The sequence below is a fragment of the Myiozetetes cayanensis genome, unplaced genomic scaffold (genome assembly GCF_022539395.1).
Source record: "Myiozetetes cayanensis isolate MyiCay16 unplaced genomic scaffold, myiCay2020 scf7, whole genome shotgun sequence".
Classification (NCBI taxonomy): Eukaryota; Metazoa; Chordata; class Aves; order Passeriformes; family Tyrannidae; genus Myiozetetes; species Myiozetetes cayanensis.
In genome coordinates this window covers 22,523,119-22,547,818 of record NW_026087964.1, presented here as the reverse complement: position 1 = coordinate 22,547,818, position 24,700 = coordinate 22,523,119, and the positions used below count along the sequence as shown (strand labels likewise).

Genomic DNA, 24,700 nt, shown 5'->3' with positions numbered 1-24,700 from the left:
TTCAGATTAATTTTATTGATTTAAATGGAAACTTGGAGCTTAAATAACTTTGTGGAGTTTGTCCAATATACTTACAGAGATAATTGGGCACCAAAATCAGTCTTTAGCCCTAACCTTGAGTGACTTTCTCAAATTTGTGGAGTACACCTGTAATAAAGTTAAAACTGAATCTCAAATGTCACTTGTATCCAAAACTCTTCATTCAAAGGACTCTTTGGAAATGTGCTTAGTTTTGTCACCTGAAGTAGTAAGGTTTGGAAATTAAAGGTCCCTAGGGAGAGAGAAAAGAAAAAGTAGTAAAGATAATGTTTGTGTGTGATCTGCACTCTTCTTTTTGAGTGAGAGTTAACCCCCAAGTCTCTCATGTGAATGTGAAAATTGTCTTAGTAATGTGTAAATGTTCTCTCAGCACAGAGAGAATGTTGTATTTTTTCATTTGCTCTCTAGAAACAGTACTTTTAGAGTTTGCACCAGTGTCTTTTTCATATAGGACAAATAAGAGTAAATACTGACTGTGGCAATATACCACAATATTTAAGTGGCAGATGTACCTACATATCATTCTGTGCTCATTTTGTGGGTAATCTACACCTAAAAAAACCCTGTTACCTCAGCTAAAAACATATCTAAAAATGTTTTACCAAGTAATATTTTCTGCTACAGAAGAAAAGGGTGTTGACAGTTTAGCTCTTTTTTTTTTTTTTTTCCAGGTCAATGTGTGATTTTTAATGGTCAAAAAGTCTTATTTATCTCTAAAGACACACCCACGTTTAACTGAAGTTTTGTATTACAGTAAATTCCTGCTATTTTGGATCAGTTTTATCCATTTCAGAATAATGAATACTACTTCGCTGAAATAAAAGAGAGGGTTTATATACAAGCCAAGTATTCTGTCAGTTTAAATGACATCATGGTATTTATGGTATTGCTTTACAGGACTACCCAACTTCATGAGTTTTGTGTAGGCCTTTGGAGGGCCTCTGATAGACTTTATATGAGGCTATTTAGTAAATGATATTAATGTCTGTTAACAGATATAAGCTCTTCAGAGGGAAATCAGTTGGGGTCTGTTAGCCTACTGGCTTTCAGTTCTGGTATCTTTCTCCAGATATTTTCTCCAGAATATATTCCTGTTCTAATCAACACCATTATAAACTGAGTACAGTGCATGATGCTGGTTTTATTTACACTAAAGTGAATCAAGAGAGCAACTGTTAATAGTAACACTTACAGGAAATACTAGATCTTACTGATAAGCTTACTCTACACATGGTTGGTTAAAGATGGAGTTTTGAAAGAGAATTATGGCTCATATTATGAAATTGTCCTGCCAATAGAGTGAGACCATTGGAAGTGAAGTGCTGATGTCAAGGAGGGAAGTGAATTTGTTTCTTCTCACAGCTGGCTTCAATTTACAAATTGAAAATGTATTTATGTAAGGCATATGTGGGGAAACTTGTAATTTAACGGTGGATAATGAATGAAGATGCTGAGTAGTTGGATAAATAAAACTGTCACATAAACCACCAAAACCAAGCATAAAGAAATGTCAGAACACTATTTTGAAATATCTATGTTCCTGTGGATTTTGCTTCTCTTACGGCTCCAGGTTGCATGACCTCCTCTGACTCTCATTCCCTGCCAGCCAGCCAGCGTCTTCAGCTGTCAACAGACACACTAAGGAGCTTGTCAGATAAGGGCAGCATGTTGAATTGGAACAGTGTTTGATGGATTAAGACCCTGGCTGTTTCACCTGTGCCATTTCTGACTTGTATTACGAATGACATTTTCAAAGCCTTTGGGCAACATTGCCAAGCGTGGCCCTGGAGACCATATTACAATGTCAGAATAATGTCAATTCTAGTTAAATAATTTTTATAGAAAAATAATTAAAGTAACATCAAGCTTTTGACAGCATTTCCATAAAAACTCAGAAATCCTCAGAAAAGGCTCCCATAGCACTGCAACTTGACCTCCTTTTTTTTTTTTGACTTAATTAAAGAACAGTATTTTATTTTCACTTCTCTTTTTCTTTCTTTTTTTTTTTTTTTTTTTTTGGGCACTATTAATTGTACATTTAAAATAGCGTTTGTTAGAAATTTTTTCATACTATGCATTAGAACTGCATATGTATGTTTTAAAAGCTCTGTCCCCCAAGAATACTTCTGATGGCTTTGGATTACATCAAAAATATTGCCTTCTTTTTTAGCTGCCCCAACAATGTATTTACAGTTTTATTGACTGAAAATTCAGATAAAAAAAAAAAAATCCAACCCAATCTACTACCCTGTTTTCTTGTGAAAAGAGCCTTGATACATTAATCAATAATATAGCCAGCTTCATGCAAACAAACATCTGGAACCTTGCTGATGGTTCATTCTGAAGACTTTGTAATGATCACACTCCTTTCTTTCCTTCTTTTAAACACAAAGAATGAACCTGTTTTATCACTACTCTCTGTGAAGAAAGGACTGTAGATTATTTTGGTGAGAGGAGGAATGAACAATACACAGATCATTCTCAAATATGAAAATAGTCAGAAAATTTATTTCACAAAAATGATCCTGCCTCAGAGTTCTCCAGGAAAGGGAGAGCTCTCAGGTATGCCCAATCCTGCATGTCTAGCTATCTCATGTAACAGACCCTGGACCTCTGTGCGCGATGTCAGAGATTCAGCCAGCTGAGAAGGGACATTTGAATGAAAGTGGATAAGTTTTGAAAACTGCCTGACAGGCAGCAGGCCAAAGGAACTAATTCAATATTTAAATGCTGCTGTGGAATTTTCCAGTTTTGACATATTGGTACATGCTGATAAGGGACCTTTTCATCCGATTTTTCTGATCATCTCCATTACTCAACCTGTGTTGATCTAGACTTCAGCCACTGCAAGTTCTCTGCCAAACAGCCTATTTCAGCTGAGCCAGCTCTTCTACTGAGGAACAAGTCAGCGTGACTTCAGACCATCATAAAGAGTATCCCAACAGCAGGAGAGCTGGCATAAAGGAGTAGACAGTGGCACTGATTTCAGACTCTAGCTGAGCTCTGAACCACTTTTCTAATTTTTGACAAGTAAATGATGTTGACATTTTCCAGTGTGGATACTTAGTGTTGGACAGCTGTAGCTAGATTTGATAAACACCTGTACTTCACATTACTTATACTTAATTTAATCCTTCTACCTCAGCTTTCCAAGTATGGAAAATTAAAGATAATAAAATTATTATCTTCAGAGAGGAGTTATTATAATTAATGTTTTTAAAATCCTAAATGTAATTAAAGTACTCAGTAAACCTTCCAACTAAGGATAGGTAAGGATGTATAAATCTTTTGCAATTTGGTATATTTTTTGCTTTTCCTTACTTTCTGATTTATTTTTTTCAGTAATGATATCATGTCAGTTCAAGTAAGGAAAGGGAATCAGAAGAAACCAGTGCTTGAGAAGCATATAAAATATGATTTTAATAGTTACTCTTTTTATTACTTTGAAAGGACATGCTTTTCTTCCTCTTTATTATTAACTTTATTGACTATTTTTTTTCAGTTTATCTTTGGCTTCTGTAATCTGAGAGATTGACCTGATCTAAGTCAACTAAGGCTTCTCTTTTAACATTTTCTTCTTTTGTGCACTTCTTTCTTTTTTTTTTTCCCTGACTTCTGTTGTTATGTTTTCTTATTTCTCCTTTTCCCTCAGTCTTCTCATACCTAGTAACTTTTCAGCTTCCCTTGTCCCTTTCTTGCTCTGTTTCAGGACCCTCTACCTACTGCCTTCATTTTCTTCCATGGCATCAGGAGAAGTGGCCTGGTGGGGTGCCTGCTGTCAGGGTTAGCTGTCACCTCAGGAGAGAGAAACTGGTTGTATTGAAACTCACTGCTGTCACCATTGCCTGCATTTATGCTGATTAAGACAATTTTGGCAAAAAAGAAAAATAGAGCTACACAATTCATATTCATCCATTCCCATTCTTGAGGCTATCAGGGATGAATTTGCACCAGGATTTTTACATACATTGAAATGCTTATCTTAATTATGATAACCTGAAATTAAGATCTTGCAACTGAGGGTTTATAGATAGCAAGCTACTGCTTCTCCTGTCCATCTTCTCTTCACTGCTCAAGCCTTGATTGTTCATTTCAAGGATCTGAAGTGATTTGAAGTGAGTAACACACTCCAACAAGGGGAATCTACAGACTGTTGCAATAGCATTAAATGAGAAGTTGTAGTCAGTATGTTTGTTCTCCTCTCTGTCTTCTCTTCTCATTTCTGGTGGAAGGATAGATCCAGAAGTGTAGAAATAATATTATAGAATATGGGACCTTTTTCTTTTTTAAATTAAAACTTGGAACGCAAGGCAAGCTTGAAGATTCCATGTCCTGTAGTTTATTTTACAGAAATTGTAAAATCATTCCCATATGTCAAGTAATAAATCAGATGCAAACAATGGATAGCAGTAGAATAAGGTTACAAGAGGACCATGCTTCAAATCATTTGGGGGGTGGGAGGCATGCAGTAACTTTGTTGCCTATAGTAGTGTTCCTTCAAATTATACCAGTATAATTCAAATTAGCCTTGGTGCTCTGCTCTTGGGATACTTGATTGCCAGCTGTATTTTTCTAACATCAGTTTTTTTCATGGAATTGTAATTACAATTTTGTATTGTCATCGCTGTACAGGCCAAATTTCACAGTTAGTCCCTGCAGCACCATTTTACCTCCTGATGAGTAGCTCTCTTGTCACTCTTCCATTTAATTCCTGCCCGTGCCAGGTAACCATTTGGAGATAATAACATTTTTTTCTGGAGAGTCTCCCACTGGCAACATGAAGTCACTGTAAGGATGCTTCATAAGGTATTACTGAAGTCTCTATCACACAAATAAACCTATCTCAGGACATGAGGAGAATTGTGCTTTTGAACTTTCAGAGTGACACATAGTAAGAGTCAGCCTTTATTTATTTGCTTAAACAGGGGAGATGATACTGGAAAAAAGATTCTTTTTTGTAGGAATGTCTTTCCAAAGTTCTGTATTCTAGTGTTTGGTTGAAGAAGGAAGTTTCCTTATGGATGAGAATGCAGGAATGTTTCTTGCTCATGCTCCAGAAGTTTTCTGAAAGCACTGTGTCTTTGATTCTCCCTTTGAGAATTCACTGTTCCCCATGCAACTGCTCATGGAACAGTCTTGGCCCTGGTGGCTGGTAGAGCATCTACTGTCTGGGTGAGCACCACTGGTTTCTCCCAATAAAAGGCAGGGATTATACTGTTGGTCTCAATATAATTAAAAGTAAAATTTGTCTATACCACATATTTGTCTAAAGGTAGCTTTTAGGAAAACAGAAACTATTAAATGTTCATATTAAATGATGATTAAGTGGGGAAATTATAATCTAACAGCAGGATCACTTGGATAACAGGCAGTTGTATTATTTTTAGGAACAGGAAATTCTGTGATGAGTCAAATTGCACTTTGTTGTATTTAAATTTTTCTTTTCCAGTCAGCAGCTGGCTTTAAGGCAGAGAATTCCTTGTGTTGACTGTCTTGAATGCAGACAGTAGTTGGCATCTGCTGTAAGAAATTTTCTGCAAGTGTGTGCTAACCCTCTTAGTGACTATCATTCTATTTGGAGCCTAATTGAAGACTTAAGATAGAAAACTCAGCAATTATTTTTCCCTGCAGTACAATATCTAATATTCTGATTTCATGGCTGTCTGACTATAATGATTAGGAAGAACATTTTCTTATAGTATTTACAAGTACCACAGCAATGTTTCAGGAACATCATGTATCAAGGCAAGGAACTATTATGTTAGAATATGTGCCGCTTAAAAACACGTCCAATGAAAAAGTAGGATGCTGCTGTGTGCTATACTTGGTGTTGTCAATAATTGCTTTGTAAGGTTTTTCTTGTCTTTGGCTTTGAAAAAGCTATTAAGGATGAAGAAAGCAGCCTTCAGCTGGAAAAGCTTTAATAGGAGTGATCTGCAACAACAGAGATAACACCTCTGCAACAAAGACATTTTGTGTTTAGAACTGTACTTCCATGTTAAGTCCAAGATGGTGTGGTTATTTTTGCTGGTAGAGAAACGGGAAATATGTGTGTAGTTGCTGATGATTGTATAATTCTTTAACTGCAACAAACTACCATGGGACAAATTCTTGTCTGATAACCTCTGTGTTAAGTGGGGCAGAGATCCCCAGTATTTACACCAGAATATTGATTAGAGGTAGTAAACAAGAACAGAAACCTCTTCAAAATGTCTTATAATCTTGCATAGAAAGTTAGAAGAAATACGATCAATTTAAAATGTTTGCTTGTGTTTTTTTCTTTTTATATCAGATAGTATTACTGAAGTCTTCACTAACATCTATGTGACCAGTTTTGGACCTGTTTCAGATACTGATATGGTGAGTTCTTGAATCTTTTGCATATATGGGTAAATGGTGTAAGATATATACTATTAAGTGCTTTTACGCTTGTATTCTGCTTTTACGCTTGTATTCTGCTTTTACTTACTGTGAAAAAATTTGAAACTATTTAATTGAAATCAGAAAGTGCCAAATCCCATTTAGTTTTGAAGCTGGCAATTGGTTTATAGATGTTACATGATAAGTATGCTTGTATTAGCAGTTTAGTTTGAACCAGTGAGTCTTCTGATTGTCCCCACTGACTGTACCTTGTTTTCGGTTCTGAAACAGTCTTGAGATGAGTGAACTGAATTACTCTTGGATAAAAAACTGGAGTGAAAGGTGCACTGTAGGAGCACCCCCAATGTTGGCAACAGACTGAGGGACCTGATGGAAGTCTAAACTAAACTTCTTGAAAGACATAGCTTGGAAGTTGGGTTATCAACATGATTGTGGTGTTCTACAGATCTATCCATAGTTTGCACTGTTTAGTAACCACTGTCAGTAACATTAAAAAAAAAAAAAAAAGAAAAAAAAGAGAAACTGTCAGAATATTGCTCTGGATTACAGTTTTTCATGAAAACATTAATGGAAAAAACCTCTGAGGCAAAGAATTCTTTGTAGATTTATGGCAAATCATACAGAGATTAGGGAGAATGTTTCACACTGAGAAGAAAGATCTGTTTTCTTTAAAAGGGAAGGGAAGGACAAATTGAAACTTACTTTAACTAACTTTTATGCTCCAATCTGCTCAGCAGGTTTAGGAGAAGATTGTTTGATTCACTCTGGGCAATGTGGGGAGAAATAACAAAATCTCGGGAGATTCAGTAACAAACTTTTACTTGTAAACTTTAGAACATTAAGATGAATAAACCAAATTCTTGGATACTTGGCAAATTCTAAAACAACATCCAGACAAAGCAAGGCACTTCACAAACTTTAGCTTAGCAAACTTAAACTTAGTCAACTTTAACTTATCCAGATTCAACAAGGCACTTACTAAGGCATTGACGAGAATGTTTTAGTCTGACTCAGGATATATTTTGAGAAGAAGAAATTAGGAGAAGAAAGAGAGAAAGATAGGAGAAGAAAAAGAGAAAGAGAAATAAAGGATAAGGGTAGAAAGATATTACCACCCTTGGATCCAGCGACGAGACTTCATAGTTGCAATTTCGATGTCTGTTGGTTGAAGTGATGGTCGCAGTCTTGATCCATCAGGGGTGGAGGAAGCCCAGGAAACACAAAGTCCAATGGGTAAATATATGCTTGGGTTTGGGTGGAATGCTCAGGTACCTCCCCTGGGGCGGGGAGTTTTTCACTGTCTGTTGCAACACTGTGGATCTTTTGCAACAATGTGGATCCGTTGCAACGCTGTGGATCATGCACAGCTCTCTGGTGGAAGGCCACAGAAATGAGTCTGGGGGCACTTAGAGGGTCTTTGGTGATTTATGACACCTTCTAAGACATCACAGTTGAACCAATTATGCCCCATCAGAAGGGATGAATAATGTCAACATCCAGATACCTTCCCAGGGGATGGGCAGTTCTACAACTGAACCAGCTGTGTAAGGGAGGACACTGGCATGATAAAAAGCTGTCCCACTTGGGCTGTTACTTTACTGATCATCAGCAAGCACCCATTGCTTTTGCAAGTGGCTGACTGAGCCTTTACTATTAACATTTCAGTCTCCCACACTATCCTTCCCAAGAAATTATTTTTGAAGTGTTTTGAACATTCATTATTATATGACATGTAAAATACTACCTAGGTATATCTGTAGGAATTAAAAATTAATATTTTTTTTAAAATCAAACATTTCTTTTTCTATGGGAAACTTTCAGGTTAAGCATCATACAAAATAGGGAACATCTTGATGTTATGAACTACTTTGCTGTGCAACTAAATTATTTACAGTACACTGTACATTTTAAAAGTTATTTGCTCACTTACTAACAGATAATCGTAGCTCTGGATTATATACTATGTGGGGTTTTGTGTTTGTTTTTTGTGTGATAATTTCAGTGTTCAATCTCTGTTTTGACAGTAATGAATATGTTACTGAAGCTTCACAATAAAGACCATTTCATAGGAGAAATAGACATTTATTTTTTTTTTGTTACCGTATAAGTTGCTGATTCTCTTGAGGTGTTTTTTTCCTAATGATTTTAAGTTTCTAAAATGGTTCTTATTTTATTGCTAATTAAAAAACAAACAAACAAACAAACCAGCAAAAAACAAACCAGGTATCCACGGCTAGATACAAGGATGATATGAACAACTTGACCTCATTGGTCTACTATCTCATGACTTCACAGTGTTTACACTTATGGTAGTCCTGTGTAACGTGGAGATGATACTAACCCGCTTTTAAAGATTTGGTACTGAGGCACAAGGAGACTTATGCAAGGCTGGGCAAGTCATCTGTGCTCAAATGGAAATTTAATGAAAACCTTCCTGAGCCTATTCCTTAACTCTCCAAACATTTTCAACATCAGTGGGTAAATGTGTGGAGAACTCTGGGTGCCAATTTTCATAGACATATATAGCAGTGCAGTAAGGGATCCTGTTGTCTAATGCTACAGATCTATGCAGAGGTGTTAATCAAAGCAGAGCGCAGTGCATCAGAACGGCAGCTGTTGCTGTAATGGGTAGGTTTATTTGCAGATAAGTAGATAAGTAAGAGCAGTTTAATTCTTATTACTACAAGCTTCAGGGTTAATTTAACTTGTTCTGTTGATAATTATAAAATCATTTTGAAACATGTGAGCAGTCAATCAGAAAATTTCAACATGTGAGCTTTAAAATAATAGCTTCCAAACTGTCACATATTTTGTCGAACATGAAGGTGACATTAGAGTTTTAACCATGAACACTCTTTCATTTAGGAACTGTATGACAGAATTGATAATGTAAACTGTTATGCAGAGTATTCATTGATATTTTCTTCTATAAATGTGGGAAAGTAATTTTTTAAATTTCCTCTTTAAAACCTTCATTTAAAAAATAGGTTTGACTCTTGCCTGTGTCCTGAATTTTCAGAGTATCCCAAAATTAACCTCAGATCTTTTCAGGAAGGTTGGATCACAGCCCCTGAGGTCCTCTGCTGTCACAGTCTGAATGGTGAGGCCTTCAGTCATATCAGGCTTTTAGGCTGAGCACTGCTGTTGCCCAAAACTCTCGTGACTATCACTGCCCCTAGGATTCCTTTCCCCGGGATTTCTCATAGCAATAAAAGGCATCAGATGTGTGACTGTATCCCTTTGCATGACCTATTTTCCATTTTGGGTTTTTTCCCCTTGATTAGCACCTTGTATAATGGTGCTTAGAAGAAAAGTCTTTTGAAAACAGGAAGGGGACTCACTGCCGTGGGAGATGGCTAATTTGTGCTTTACAGTTTGGAAGAAGGAGGTGGCACAAAGACAGTGATGGGTGGATTGGAGCTAAGGACACAGTTCTCACTCAGTAGTGTTGATTCATGGAGTTGATAAAATGTCATTCCAACCTTTGTTGTTTTTCAATTGGTAGCAATTTGTGAGGTTTCTGTTTTTCTCACTAAGTCTATTAGTTTCCATTAGTGACAGTACAGTATTGTGTACAATCTGTGACACTATGTGGTTGCTAAAATGTAGGTTCTTATTCATATTCTCTGTATTTTTCCAGTATCACAGTTTTGCAAAAAAATAATTAAGTCCAAGGGAATTTGATCTTTGATTTTAAACTAGCTGAAGCTGCCATTGAAAGTGCAGGAGGTAGAAGCTGAGGCTGAGATTTTTCTCCAAATATGTTAAGAGTCAAGAACATTTGGTCCTTATTGTGGGTTAACATCTTCACTAAGTTAAAAAGATGTTACTCTCTGTTCTGACCAAAATAGTCAGCTACCAAATCTGTTCACTCTTGGCCAGGAGTCTGTTGCAAACTGTGCTTTAAATGAACTGCTGTGACTAAAATATTTAGGTATCTGTATGAGTTGTGTCAAAAAAAAGCTATTGTATGTCAAACACTCTATTTAATGCCAAATATACAATGCCAATATACAAGAAATTTCAACTTTGTTTTGCAAACTAGTGAGAATCAAGGAAGGCAAAGCAAAACATGGGATTAAACAGATTTTACTTCCACTCTTCTGTCTTTTTGAGCTGTTATTTCTCAGAAATGTTGAAGTTTGGTATTATGATGCTATGCCTTATAGGCTTTCAACCTTACCAGTGATACAAATTTATTTTGACATTAGCCTAAGAGAAGAAAAGCTGCATTGTTTAGAAAAACAAACAAATGAAAAATTGAACAGAACAACTCAAAAACAAAACATGTCTAAATTTTCTAGAGTTATAAGGTTAAATTATGATTAAAGAAGCTAATTAAAGCATTTGTAATGAAATGAAAATATTTAATGTTTGCAAATTCAGAGGTAAAGAATAATTTTCACTGGATTATAATTTGTATGATGAAAAAAGGATATAGTTTAATTAAAACATGAAACCTGATTATTTATTTGTTTAAAAAATAAAAATTAATTATCCATTTATCTGCTGCTTACTCAGATTTCAACACTGAAAGCAATGTACTTTTACTTTTTTTTTTTCACACTTGCTTTCTTTCCAGGCTCTCTCAACACTTTGGCTTCTAAAATTTCCCACATAGCCGTAGACATAGCAAGTGTTGATGTCCATAATAGAAAAAAAAAAATATAATAAATGAGAAAGTGATTTACTCCTCAAGCAATAGTTATTGCATGTAAGATTATATAGGTACTGAAATCTGCTGTGAGAAAAGCTTTGCCAAGATTTAGCCAGATTTTGCCTCGGAGCAGTCCTTCTGATTGATACTGGGAACAGCCTTTCCCACTTTCGTACAACACATAGTAGGTGGCAGGACTTGGATCCATTTAGCTTGAATATTAATACTAACAAGCTTTCTGAAACTTTTGCATTTCAACTTTCAACTGTACATTTTCACTGCCATTGGGGAGTTTTGTTTATTGTGATTACATGTTTTGTCCCAATTTGTTTGTAAACAACAATATTTCCTAGTTTCTTGATGAGAAACCTCCAGTTTATCACTTTGGAGTCAAGGAACAGGTTTCTCTGTAGAGATGGTCATGCACAGCACACACACTTCTGTCTTGTTTTCACTTGAAATGTTAATAAATGTGTCTGATCCTTCAAATACAGCCAGAACAGAAATTTTCAATGAAGGCTGAAAGTCAAATACAGAAATGACCAGAAGGATTGTCACATTACTTCTCACTACAACTGAGGATGGTTCTATAGAGAGAGTGACTGAACTGGGAACACTGGTTTGTTTTTTTCTTTTCTGCTTATTTTTCAAATTTCCTCATTCCAGTTTGTATTTCAGATTTTTTTTTTCTATGAAACTTATTTTTAGCTGTTTCAAAGTCTATTAACTAGAATTCCTTAAGTGGAGAGAAGCTTTACAGGGGTGGTATGATATGTAAGTCTGGGCAGAATAAGGGAACACATCAAGATGATTTTTTTTTCACAAAGATTACTTTGAAATTACTTTAACATAGCTATTATTTTAACTCAGTAAGAAAAGACTAAAAGTAAAAGAAATTATAGATACACTTGGATTTTTTTTATATTGGGGAGCATCTAGGTTGAGGTTTTATAATTGATATGTTTCTGAAAAGTCAATAAAATTGTTGTTTTATTACCTTTTTTATTGGCTTAGATCATTGCCTTTGCAAGTTAAATCCATTGGCTGAAATTTGGATGAGAAAATCTCTCACAAACTTTTGCAGAGTTTCAGTCCTTTTATTCTGTTGGGAAGGCTTGTTCCTCTGTACAACATCCTGCCAAGTGGATCTGTATTGGAGATAGATTTGTCAAAGGCTGTGTCCAAGGCCTTCACCGACATTAGCTCTCTGTGTACCCTTTATTTGGATTCCTGTTCCTGGCACCAGGCATCAACTGTTTTTCAGGATTGCTCTTTCTCTATGTCTGAATAAAAAGGGATAATGAGAAGTGTTTGTGTTTTCAGTCACAGCAGTGTGAATAATGTCCTGTAGTCTCTTTTCTAAGTAATCCCTACTCGTATCTTTCACATGCCTCTCTTATCCCTCTTCAGTGCTTGTTTTAGACTCAGAGTTCATTTTACATCAGGTCTATAGAAAGAAAGAGAAAATTATTCAGAGAAGGCCCTTTTCATAAATGAATATGAATAGAAAGACATTCTCTTCCCTAGACACTATCTTTCAAATTGGTTAAACACACTTTTTCCAGATTTTTTTTTTTAATACATCATGTTTAGATTCAATGCTTAGACAGAAATGACTGAAGTTGGCAGATGAAGCAGAAATAAAAGGCTTGAAATGAGTTCTTCAAATACAGGAAAATCATGCTGCAATTCCCTAGAAATATTCCACTTATTCTTGATAGTATTAAAGGTCATATATATCTGGAAGACATTACTTACATATTTAAAAATGAATACACTTTACTTTGAAATGCAGTGATGGGATAGTGTTTCACGTTTTAACAGGGCCATTAAGGGCTTTGGTAAAAAATAACCAACATTGCAGTTTCAAACCACAGCCCTCCTTCATCAGAATATTTCAAGGATTCTATTCACCAATGTGAAAGATCCGCACCCCGGAAAGACCTGAAAGGAATTTCTATTTTCTGTGTTGTGCACACATCAGAAGGTAAGTTTTGAAGAAGAGCAAAAGGACTCAGCTTATTTTGTCTGTGCAGTGAGATTTGATGTTTGATACACAAATGGAGAAGTACACTGTACAGAGCTGGAGTAGTCAGTGCTTGTGATTGGAACATTGAGAGGGTTTGGAGGAGAACTATTTCAGTCTTGATGTTGTTGGACAATTATTTGTTTTTAGGGAAGAGATCAGTAGAAAGTGAGATGGATTGTTTGTCCAATCTGGTAGACAGGCCCAGGTAAAGCCAAACCATACAATGATGAACTAGGTTATGCAGAATGTTCTAGGGAGTTAGCCCTTGTGTATGCCATTTGCACCATGCATAGATCTGTCCCACAGAGAATGAAATGACCAAAACAACAAACTAATGATTTGATCCTCCCACTGTAAAGCTAATTTCAGCACTCATTCAAAATGTTTAGAATGGAAGTTTAATAAATTGATTTGCAGAAGTTGCATCGCAAACTCGCACTCATCAAACCCACAAACATCAGGTTATAAGAGGAGTGCGTATACTTTGTAGATTAGTTTTCTTTGCATAATTGCATCTTTTTGAGTCTAAAATTCTTTTTTGGTTTTCTGGAAAGTCATTTTGATGCCTAGATGCATACCAGTCATGTTAATATTCAACAGTACCAGACACATACTAATATTGTTAATGTTTTTAAGCTAAACTGAAAGAAAAATAGGTATTTCCTTAAGATAGATATGATAACAAGAATTTACTTTTTAAGAATTAAAATTATGAAATTATACTAATGTCCAAATAAACATTAATAAGAAGATCCCATATTAGCTAGGTGAGACTTAGGTCTATGAATCTGAAGTGTTTATCTCATCAGTGTATCAACCACAGTATTTCTGACTGCCTTTAGGGAATCAATAAAAAGATATGTGTGCCATTTTCTGTTTACTTGTTTTCAGTTTTTTGTACTTACCTTTTAGAAGTTTTATATTTTACACAATTTAAAATTTGTTTTCATGATTATAAATGTGTGTCAGGTTAGTGGCTTTAAGAGTGGTCAAGAAAAAGACAAACATACTTTAGAGAATTGAATAGGAAAAATCTTTACAAGTAGGGAATGAGGAGCTCTGGCCTAAACTATTCATTAAACAAAATGCTGTGTTCCAGAAGGTGATTAATAAAATATTCAGTCTGCTTCAAGACAATACTGATTGCTAATGGACACTTAAAACTTTTGAGATGTTTGGAACATGTCCATCTTTACTCCATATGCAAAAACTGCCAAAATCTGCCAACTGTTAGCTCAGAGGATGAGAGTACATTTTTTGTTGTCTGAACTTTTCCCATACAAATCTGTCCTTAGCAAAAAAAAAGAGACTGTCATATGGAGGAGGGATTGCTTATACTCGGGTCAGTTAAAGCTTCTGCCAAAGATACTCTTTTTTTATGGTTCATACTATTATGCCCAACAACTGCATATTAAAAGAAGAATGAAATTTCTTCCCCATTTTATTCTTCTGACCATTGAACTGGCAGTGCTTCTTCATACTGTAGTATGAACTTATTGTCTGAACATAAAATTTCACGTAAGCTGGTATAATACATATTTGAAATCTTATGTTTAATTGTACTGTGTTAGAATCTAACTGTGAAAGCACATATTAGACACAAATCAGTAGGAAACATTTTATTGTTTAGCAATGATCACAGGAATCCTTTGAAGACCTGGAAGTAATCTCCTGTGATTTTGTGGAAATACTGCACTCTATACTGGAGGGTAATTTGATCGTGTCCAAAGACAGCACAGTTTTTTTACATAGAAGAATATCTGCAGTTTGAATGAAACTTAAAAAATTAATTTGCATGTCCTTTCTAGAGCCCAGATTTGAATTTCTCACAGAATGTTAGTCTTCATTGAAAAATAAGAACATTACACAGCATTTACCACAAAGTGGTATGTATATGGAATAGGAATTAGTTACAAAATCTTTACGTGGCGTATTTTGACAAATGCTGGCTTTTTATCACATTGAATATATTCAAAATACTTCAATAATTTAATATTTTTAAATTTATTTTATATGGTAAACATCAACAGGGATATCCATGATCATAAGTATAATAGATTTGGCACAGGAGGGAGCATGGGATCAGTGGATATAACACTGGGATGCAAAGACATGGGTTGTGTTTTGCTTCTCATAATCACTCTAAATGGACCATGACAAATTAATTTCACCTCAGTGCCTTAGTTTTCTTTCATACAAAGCTGAGATCCCAGTACTTCTTTTGAAAAAAATGCACAGAGATCTTTAGAAAAATGTCATTTAAGAACTATGTGAGGTTTTATTACTATTGTGGTAAATGGAAGAAGAACGTGTTTGTCGTCATTCACACCAAACCTTGGTTTATTCCCCATTTCTATCTTCTAAATGAGATGTTCTGAAATAAAGATCTCAAATGTGGATTGCATGGAGAGATTAGAATTACCTGTGGATCAGTCAGAGATTTATTAGTAGAATCTTTCAAGACTGCAGCTCAGATTCTTTCCTATTCATTCTACTTCCTAAGCTGTTGCCATGCAGCAGATGTGGGATTTTTAAAAATATTGCTGTTTTGATTTAGTAGCATTTCATACCTACTTTTTTTTTTTCTGTTTTATCTCTCTTGTGATTCTTTTTATATATGTTGGAAGACATATGTGACAGTGAAGAAGCAGGACCTTTGAAGTTCTTTATTGATGGAAACATTGCAGAAAGTTCAGATTTATATTCTAATCATTTATGTGCAGGACTATTTGTGAAAAGAATCTGTAGGACTTATCACTCGTTTTGAATTTCAGTGGGATTTCAAAGTCTTACTCCCTCAAGCTCTTCTTCCTACTTCTTTATACCTCAAACATCAATCTTATCATACGTAGCAATGACTTACTGATAAAACCCCTCAGACAAAAGCCACAAGGAAGCTCTTAGGGCAGTTGTATTCCTTTAATTACACTGTATTTCTATCCAAATTTCATATATTCCCCTTCTTCAAGCACACTGTTCCTGCTGCTCCTGATCCTCCATGATACTAAGCATTTTGTCACTTTCCCTGGTCTACACCTGAACTGATAGTTAAACTCTTGTTTTTAAATGGGATTTAAAGTCACATGATATTTAACTAATAAAACAACGTATAAATCAGCAAATAAAGAGTTTAATTGAATGTGATTTATCACAGAGAAATGAGCAAACTATTTGTCACAGTCTCTGGTAGTGGTGAGAGACTGTATATAAATTGAGTATAATAGCAAAGAAATACGTGTTTTAGAGGTTCATAGTTTTATATTTCACAGATATATTTACTAAAATATTATTAGAGATAATAGCAACTGGCTTTAAAGAAAACCAAGCAAATTAATTTTCAGTGTACTGTAGTGTTAATTTGATTTAATATAATTTTGAATAGTTATTATTTTAATTAGAAAAATGGCAAAATTTTATTGTATTTTATTGTAAGACCTCTTGGTATAGCTGAAAATTGAGCTGGTACTTTTTGCCAGATTAGGTTATAAGTATCCATAATTTCCAAAACACGCACTTGCCGCAGTTCCTAATGAGAACTGCTTTCTCTCCTGCCCCTGCTGTGTTCCTTCAGGTGACAAAATTCTCTTTCCTTTATTCCATATGCTCTCCTTAGCCTCTGGCCCTGACCTGGAAAAGGTCCTTACAGCTCCTTGGCTCACAGACTAAAGGAGCTGAAGAGACTGTCACTTGTCGCTGTCTAATCAGCCTTCCTTTTGAATTGTTGACAGAGAAGAAGCTTAAGCCTTGTTAATCAGCACACAAGGGAGCCAGCAGAAAGTGATGGAGGCTGATAAGTTCCTTGAAGTCACTTCTATATTGAAATCACTTGAATATTTTATATTGGTTGAATTTTATCATGATTTGTCAATTCAAAGATAATTTGGAAAATGGTTGCAATAGTACAAACTGTTGCAATGTACTAATATTTTGAAGTCATGAGACCATTTTGTACCTATCCAACCAAACATAAAGGTAGCATTTGCCAATACACAGAATGCAGTTTCCTTCCAACAAAGTTTTTATGCTCTTCCATTTCCAATTTATATGTTGTGCTGACAGTAGCAAAACACTAAATCAATTTCCAGATTCAGTTTGAAGTTAGTGGATGACTTTACATTATCAATGTTTAATCAGTATCTTTTTTGTTTGTTTGTTGTTTAGAGCAGCAACAAAACCCAGCAGATGGGATGCCCAGCACTGATTGTCACAGGCATCTGGTCTAGGTCATCAGTCTGTTTCTACTTGCATTCTTTTCCCAGGCTATACTGCCTTTCCAAGTTTAAGCATCAGAGTAAAGTTCCATAGACAGTGTGTATCACCTGTCAGTCATCACCTATTGTTTCCTACCTATGTATTTTTGATCATAAAATCCATATCACTACAGAGCCTTACTTTCTTCTTTGGAAAATCTTCTTTATATCATCGTGCTTGAATGTATTGTACCCTTTATGGGTTGCCTTGTTTCCTTACTTCTAGTCTCAACCATTCTCTGTGCTTTTGAAATGCTGGATTACTCTACAGCAGTAGATGCCAAAACAACTCTTTAATGTGTTTCTGTATATTTATTCCTTACTTCTTAATGTAAAATAGCTATACTTACTGAAATTAGGCTTGTCACATACCCACTGTTTATTACGTACAGAAATCTAAATACTGAAAGGTTTCAATATACAAACAAGAGCTAGCAATCATGAAGGAGAATGTCATACCCTTAATACGTTGAATTCCTGTTTATTATTCTCAGTATTATACAATTTTGTGTGGTGATCATTCTCCCTTGACATTTTTACCAAGGGAAGTCTGCAAAAGAGCTTTTCTGTTTTGGTTCTCAGAAAGCAGATTAGTGTTTCACTGTGTCAAAAAAGCGCATATATTTATTCCATTACAGGAATACACAATAGATGTGTTCTTCCGTCAGAGATGGAAGGATGAGAGATTAAAATTTAAGGGCCCAATGAACATTCTTCGGTTGAACAACCTAATGGCCAGCAAAATCTGGACCCCAGATACATTTTTTCACAATGGGAAGAAGTCAGTGGCTCATAACATGACAATGCCAAACAAACTCCTACGAATCCAAGATGATGGAACTCTGCTGTACACCATGAGGTAAGTTTGTTCATCAGTTCTCTACTTATGCTATTTCTTGATGTGATTTTTTTGAAGTAACAAATAAGATTCCAGGAGGACTCTCCTTTGTTGTATTTCTGTCCTAGCAGAAAGAAAGCTAACAAAATATATGGTTGGTTTCCAGTTCTGTTAAGAGTCTGTTGGCTGATAATGAGTTATGTCAGTTTTCCTGCATGTGCCTCAGTTTTAGTATCTCTATAATGCATTAAAGATATTGACCACCTTCATAAAGTGCTTTGAGACCTTCAGATGGAGTTACTCACTGTTAGAATGATTAAAATAGTATGTGAGTTTTGCCTGTTACTGCACCTATTGCACTGACTATGTGAACCCTTAAACAAATTTATTAAGATCAGTGGCAACAAAAAAAAATCAAGGAATAAAGAGTTAGTAAGGTCTCAAATTCTTTCCAGCAAGAGCTATAGGGAAAATATGTCTTAGGCTATAATAATTGTTTCTTTATATCTAATTGCAGTATTTTACTTAGAGTTTTAATTTTTGCATCCTATGCATCATTAGCAGCTACCATAAATATTTAGCTGGTAAAAAGCATTAAATTTACTCAGAAAATAATTTATGAAAAAATTATAAATATCATGTATACATAGTTATAAGCAGCATTTTTATAAGACTGATTTCTTCTTTGATTACTATTTTAACAATAATGTTACCTATATGGATTTTTTAAAAATTTCCAGAAGACCCTGCCTGACTTAGTATCTTTCTTTTTCTTGGAGAATATTTAATAAATTGAAGGTTTTATTCCTGTAGACTTAAAATCCCCAGCCTAAGTAAGATACAAAATGTGAGCCGCAAAGCAAACGTACTGTGTGATTTTTTTCCATGCAGCCATACTAGCATCCCTTAAGCCCCATTTTACTATTCAACTCTGAAACCCTGACAATATTGAATGTTGATGGGTAGACTGCTAATGTTATTAGATGATGTGATGGTTGGAGAGGTTCAGAAAAATTTTTTTAATTCCATTGAGACGTCATTTTTAGTATTTTTTTTCTTGGGTTCAAATCAATATTTGAACCAGTATCTGTATAACCTGACTGAAATTCTCTTCCACCAGAAGGTATTATAATCATATGCTATAAATAAAAAGAAATACTATTTGAAACCATTATGAAACATAAGCTGGGTCATGTTAACTAAAATTAACTAAGCCTTTTCATGACTTGTAAGTATGTTGCTTCTCAGAGTATAAGGTTAGTGTGTAAACTGGTTTTACTGCCTAGATTTTAAACAGCCTTTTTTGTCTGTGTCTACATAAAATGATTGTGTGATTTTTACCAGAGGCTCATGCAATTATTTCCTTTGCCTTCAGGTGTTTCCTGATTCTTGTCTCTCTCTGCCTCTTGAATTCAGAAAAACATTCTTGGGCATTGGGGGACTAGAAACCACTGGGAGTACAGAGTGATGTAGCTGACGTTTGAGGCTGGATGAAGAGGAACTAAGGCATCCAGAAAAAAAAACTCTACCCGGAGGAGACTTATAGGATAGGAAGGAGAAAGATATTTTTTTCTTGGTCTTTTTTATTTTTTTAATTAAAAATAATGAGAAAGTCTGTAAAAATTTTCTTCAAATTGTTTAAAATTAATTTTTATTGCACTAATCCCCGTGTATGATACTGAGATATTGATGTCGTTTTTTTCACAAAATCAGCAAAAGTGGATATACTGTTAACACACTTTCAAATTTATACATAAATCAAAAGAATAATCACAAGTAACATGGAGAAGGAGTAGCAGCAATCTTTTGAAGAAACACAAATATTTTTCCTCTACATCTTCCATTCAAACAAAAAAATTTAAATTCAGAAGACTCTGGGTCACAGTCCTTTGGCAAATTAATTGTATTTTATATGCTTTTATAAAATACCTTTGAGAGCCATAAAAGCACACATGTATGTCAGAATATTATGAGAAAAAAATTACTGTTCTTAACAACCTGCAAATATGTAATTTATATTTGTCTTTAAATGGCCTTTGCTCATAGTTTTGAGGTCAGCCTTTTCAGCTTTTTAATGTGATAAGTTACTGCCTTCCAAAGGAACACATAAAAGGGAAGAATCAAGAGCTGATTTGAGTTTTTGTTAGTTTAATATAAAATTTCAATTTAATCTCCTAAATCAACATGCACTCTCTTCAGTTCTCTGGAAATGAATTTCTTGTCCTGCTAAACAATTTAAATGCATCTCAATTTTTTGCCTTTTAGGCTTACAGTCCAAGCTGAATGTCCAATGCACTTGGAGGACTTCCCTATGGATGCGCACTCATGCCCACTTAAATTTGGCAGCTGTAAGTATATAATGTGAAGTGTAGCCTTTGGTTAGTGATGTCTAACATTACTCTGCAGAATTTTGTTTCAGTAAATTCTTACATGAGATATTTTAACCACAAGATGGTACTTTCAAAAATATTTGTAACCTGACACATCAAAATCTCTTTTTCTCTATTCAGTGTTGTCTCTTCTAGTGTATTTTAAAGATTTCATGACTCCAGTTAACAATAAAAACTGCACCTAATCAACACTGCACTGGTCTAGTTTTATTGCAGCGTGCAAACCGTACCGACGAACACAGAACTGGACCCACATAGCCTGTGCAGTATTAATGAAGAGCAGGCCAAAGACCTGAGTAAATGTTTTGTTTTCATTTATTAGAACATTTAGTTTCTCTTTATTGTTAATGATATTGGTTTTATCCTCTTATTCTATGAAGGCAATAACAAATGGCACCTGGTGATAAAAATTTTTACTTGTTAGTGCATCTGCATGTTAGGTGGAATTTGATCTGACTAGTGTTATTTTAACAGCAGTGTTATTTAATTTACTTATATTACAGCCTTCCTTCTTCTTCTTCATTACATATATTTCCTGGATTTTGTAGACTAAAAGTTTTCTTTTCTTTCATGGGCTGCAGCCTACATTGCCTGTTGGGCCCAGGAAAGGGATATTTTTTTTTGAGGAAACAAGTTAATACTTTTAAAATCTGGCTGATTTTATAATAATTGTAGCAAACACAAGTTAAAAACAGGGGATATGATGCCACTAAGGACATCATTAACCAGAGGATAATTTTAAGAGCACTGTACGTACTCTCCCCGTAGCACTGCGATATCTCTTTTCCTTGGAGTCTGGAGCAAATTAGACCAAGCCTGTGCTACTGATGATGTTTCCACACTAGAGGGAAATCTTATCTATGGAGATTAGGATTAATATTGTTTGTATCATGGAGCCTTTTTTGCCCCCTAAATATTATGTTTGTAATATGTAATGCAGCCTAAATAACTAACACCAGAGATGTTAGCCAAAATAGGCTGCTGACTAATAATATTTACACACATGTGCAGGCAAGCAAGGTTTATTTGGTTTATGAGTTTTTTTGAAAAAAGACTGAAATGTAGCCTTAAAACAACTTAAAAAAAAATCCTGTAATAATGAAACATACTGAGGCCAAGAGGCTACTTTCTTCATTTGAATTCCTGAATTGATAACTCTTTTAACTAGGTATATTAGACTTTGTGTGAACAGGAGGGGTTTTTGTTTGGTTGGTTTTTTGCTTACCAGCTTGTTCTTTGTTCTCTGCCTATGGTTTCTGGTTTTCTAATAACCTAGAGAATTCTAAATGTGAGCAATGTGATTAAAAAAAACCCCTCTCTTTCATGTCTCTCATAGTCGTCTGTGCTGTGGCCTGTTGGCATATCCAGAGGACTCTTATTTCTGTTCATTTTGAATGACTTCACACACATTTTATTTCCTTACCTTTCATTTTTAGACAACTGTGCGGTCTTCAGCTTTTATTCTGGGATAGAATCTGAATGATGAATAGTGGTGAAAATAAGCAGGAATACTGAGGATTTGGGTTTAACTGAGGCAAGTTTGCCAGTGGTATATATTTGTCACAGCTCTTCATATGCTGCTATTCTTACTTTGCTGGGAGGATCATCAGGATGTATGAATGTCTTTTTTTATATGTAAGAGAAAAGCCAAACTGAATGTATTGGAGGAGCTGTAGTTTAATAGATCCCTTTTCTTTATTATTTTCTGAAAGTCTAGCCAACAATGGGAAGGATGGGGACAAATCAATAATTGGCCATATTGATTTACATTTAGTGCTGATTTTCATTAAAGCAGAGATATTCTTGTGGAAAACTGCAAAGATACATGGGAAGTGTTAAGAATCTCCACATGCTATCCACCTGCTAGATTTTGTTAGTTATGCAATTTATGTCTAGTTGCATGAAGAAGGTTCTTTCTGAGTCTCTAGAGAATTCTCAAGTATTTGCAGACCAACAGAAATGATGCTTTCCCCTTTCACTGCACTACAGTTATGGTGTAAGATTTAGAATGTGCTTGTCTCAGTCAATCAAAAGGAACACACAACTTCTTCCATCAATGGTTTACCTTTTTCCTTTAATACTCCATTTGTTAATAGGATATTAGGCTGGAAAACCTTTCAGGACATACTAATTTTTTTTTCTTTCTTACTGTAGTGACATTGTTGCTGTTTAAAATACAGTGTTGATTTGCTTTTATTCTAGTTTATTTTGACAGACCCCAAGCTAAATGTATGTTTGATCATGAATGTACTGAGAGAGCAGCTGCTTAATGTCAGTGTGTACCCCAAAATGATGGCAGGGAGTGAGATTTAAAGAAGGTAGGCAGGGCAAGGCATAGAGCCACTACAAAGGCGCTGTCATTGACCCTGGCTTCCCATATTTAAGCCTGAATTTCAGCTAATGATAAAATGCTTAGATACATTACCAAAGCTGATAGTGGGGACAATGGAAGTTCAGAACAATATAGCAATGAATTTTCAAAAATGTTGTATATTCTAAATCTTGCAAATTGTTGTTCTTTTCATGTGCCTTACCATAGATACAGGATATATATATATATATATATGAGATTAGGTACAGGATACCTAATCTCTGACAAGCTTTTTAACAGTGTAGATGTTGTTGGTAATTTCATAGAAATAAGTTGTGGTTAATAAGATCACAAATGAGTACCCTGTTCCCATGTTGCAACAGGTATCTACTTTATGGTAAAGCTATTTAAATAGCCAAACATATTTTTTACTATATAATTTTAAACTATTTGGGGTGAATTTTAATTTGAAAATTAACTTGGTATTGTAATTCTATGAGTTTTGATGGAAGCTGTTTAATTTAAATTGCTGACAAAATATTTTACCTTGTTTCTCACAGATGCATACACAACTTCAGAAGTGACATACATTTGGACTTATAATGCTTCAGATTCAGTACAGGTGGCACCAGACGGCTCAAGATTGAATCAGTATGATCTTTTGGGTCAAACAATTGGAAAAGAGACAGTTAAATCAAGTACAGGTTAGTAAAAGATATTTTGAAGAAAAGTCAGTTACTTGCTGTGAAGAATATATTTCCGGTGCTGTTAAAGGCTACTGAAAAAATGTTGCAAAATATGATCTGTTAGGCATAGTCAATGTACAAGTAACACAAAACAACACTTTACTGATTCTTTCATATTAATAAGTAACTGGTGACAGCAATATTGAGCTTGTCTGCAGTGACTATTTTTTAACTACTGGCTGGAGCTCAGTGTTGAATCCTTGTATTTGCAACCCAATATTGGGATATTTTTTAATTTCATGTGGTAAGGAAGACTTTTTGTCTGTTAAATGGTAAAGCATACAGGTTTCCCTTCCATCATGTTTTTGGCATTAAACACTGGATTATTCTGTCAGACTCTGGACTGTTTTCCTACATGTGCCATTCTGTGATGGGTCCCCACGACTGCTCTCAAACCATGATTAAGTTCTCAAGGAGCTGTTGTGTGAATACAGAGTTGCTTATGTGCAGAAGTCTTCAGGGCTGAAGTTCTCAGGGAATACAAGAGTTTCTGAAAATTTCTTAACACTCATCTATCATGGAACTCAGTGGGAATAAGATAAAGCTGTACTCAAAATCTTTCTTGTATTCTGTAGGATTCTTTCTGTTACAGAACACTTTCAGCATAATATAACCCTAGCATGTTTGGTTCACGTAAATGTAGCAAACATTCTCTTACTAAAGAAATGGGCTTTCTTAAGATTTTGTTTCATTGTATTTTGTTTGTTTGTGGCACCTAGGTGAATACACAGTTATGACGGCTCATTTTCACTTGAAGAGAAAAATTGGTTATTTTGTCATTCAGACTTATCTCCCCTGTATCATGACTGTCATTCTCTCTCAAGTGTCATTCTGGCTGAACAGAGAATCTGTACCTGCCAGGACAGTCTTTGGTGAGTATACTGAGTAGCATTAACTCTATTTGCAACAGCTGAAGATGCTAGGAAGTATTTTGGAAGTAAAGTCTTTGTAGAATGTGATATTATTTCTAGTCCAAGCAGCTTTCAACTAAAGCTTACACATCTCCTAAGAATCCCAGTTAGTACATACTAATGGAAATTAGTACATACAAGACAACTG

General features: G+C 35.0%; 1 protein-coding gene and 1 long non-coding RNA gene across 6 annotated transcripts in view; one reads left to right on the top strand and one right to left on the bottom strand.

The window, feature by feature from the left end:
* Nucleotides 1-7,665, bottom strand: part of LOC126651853 (uncharacterized) — a 73,602-nt gene extending 65,937 nt beyond the window's left edge. For 3 of the 5 annotated variants that reach the window (XR_007631795.1, XR_007631796.1, XR_007631794.1), the window contains exon 1: nt 7,123-7,614. This is a non-coding gene — a long non-coding RNA (uncharacterized LOC126651853). Of the gene's footprint in view, nt 1-7,122 lie in introns of all 5 variants that reach the window. The other 2 variants (XR_007631797.1, XR_007631798.1) reach the window with 2 other exon arrangements.
* Nucleotides 1-24,700, top strand: part of GABRA2 (gamma-aminobutyric acid type A receptor subunit alpha2) — a 62,300-nt gene that overhangs the window by 18,634 nt on the left and 18,966 nt on the right. Inside the window, exons 3-7 of the mRNA XM_050338223.1 lie at nt 6,332-6,399; nt 17,995-18,215; nt 20,460-20,542; nt 23,456-23,599; nt 24,361-24,513. Coding sequence (XP_050194180.1) covers nt 6,332-6,399; nt 17,995-18,215; nt 20,460-20,542; nt 23,456-23,599; nt 24,361-24,513 — 669 coding nt within the window. The remainder of the gene's footprint in view (nt 1-6,331; nt 6,400-17,994; nt 18,216-20,459; nt 20,543-23,455; nt 23,600-24,360; nt 24,514-24,700) is intronic.